We start from the raw sequence: 366 nt of genomic DNA on the forward strand, positions 1-366 counted from the left end.
CCCGATGCGCCCCCAGACGTAGTGCAGGGTGTCGCTGGGCCCCACCGCCTGCACGTGAAGCAGGTTGACGGAGGAGTTGTTCCAGCCAGGGTTGTACTGCATCGACACCTGCAGAGGAAGGAGACGTTTCGGTGGGTTGGGTGGGGGGGAACTCGGTCCTACCCAGCGCAATCCCAAACGCGGAGCTCCCCGGGGGCAGGCAGCCCCGCTCCGGTTAGACAAGGGCACGTGAGCTGCCTCGGCTTCCCCATGAGCTCTGCAGGCGAGGAAGCCCCTGCTAGGGCCCAAGCGTTGCTAAATGAGCTCGGTCAGCATTTCACATCCGCCTGGTGCGGAGCAGCTTTCCGGCAGCGAACCACTTCCCTG

General features: G+C 64.8%; 1 protein-coding gene across 1 annotated transcript in view; it reads right to left on the reverse strand.

Moving 5' to 3' along the window:
• The window catches only part of LOC104123068 (glycosylated lysosomal membrane protein), a 4,427-nt gene extending 4,097 nt beyond the window's left edge, over positions 1 to 330 (reverse strand). Inside the window, exon 1 of the mRNA XM_009635272.2 lies at positions 2 to 330. Within this exon, the coding sequence (XP_009633567.1) occupies positions 2 to 102 (101 nt within the window). The 5' untranslated portion in view covers positions 103 to 330. The remainder of the gene's footprint in view (position 1) is intronic.
• Positions 331 to 366: the final 36 nt, after the last annotated feature.

Source organism: Egretta garzetta, unplaced genomic scaffold (assembly GCF_000687185.1).
Source record: "Egretta garzetta isolate BGI_Z169 unplaced genomic scaffold, ASM68718v1 scaffold1063, whole genome shotgun sequence".
Taxonomy (NCBI): Eukaryota; Metazoa; Chordata; class Aves; order Pelecaniformes; family Ardeidae; genus Egretta; species Egretta garzetta.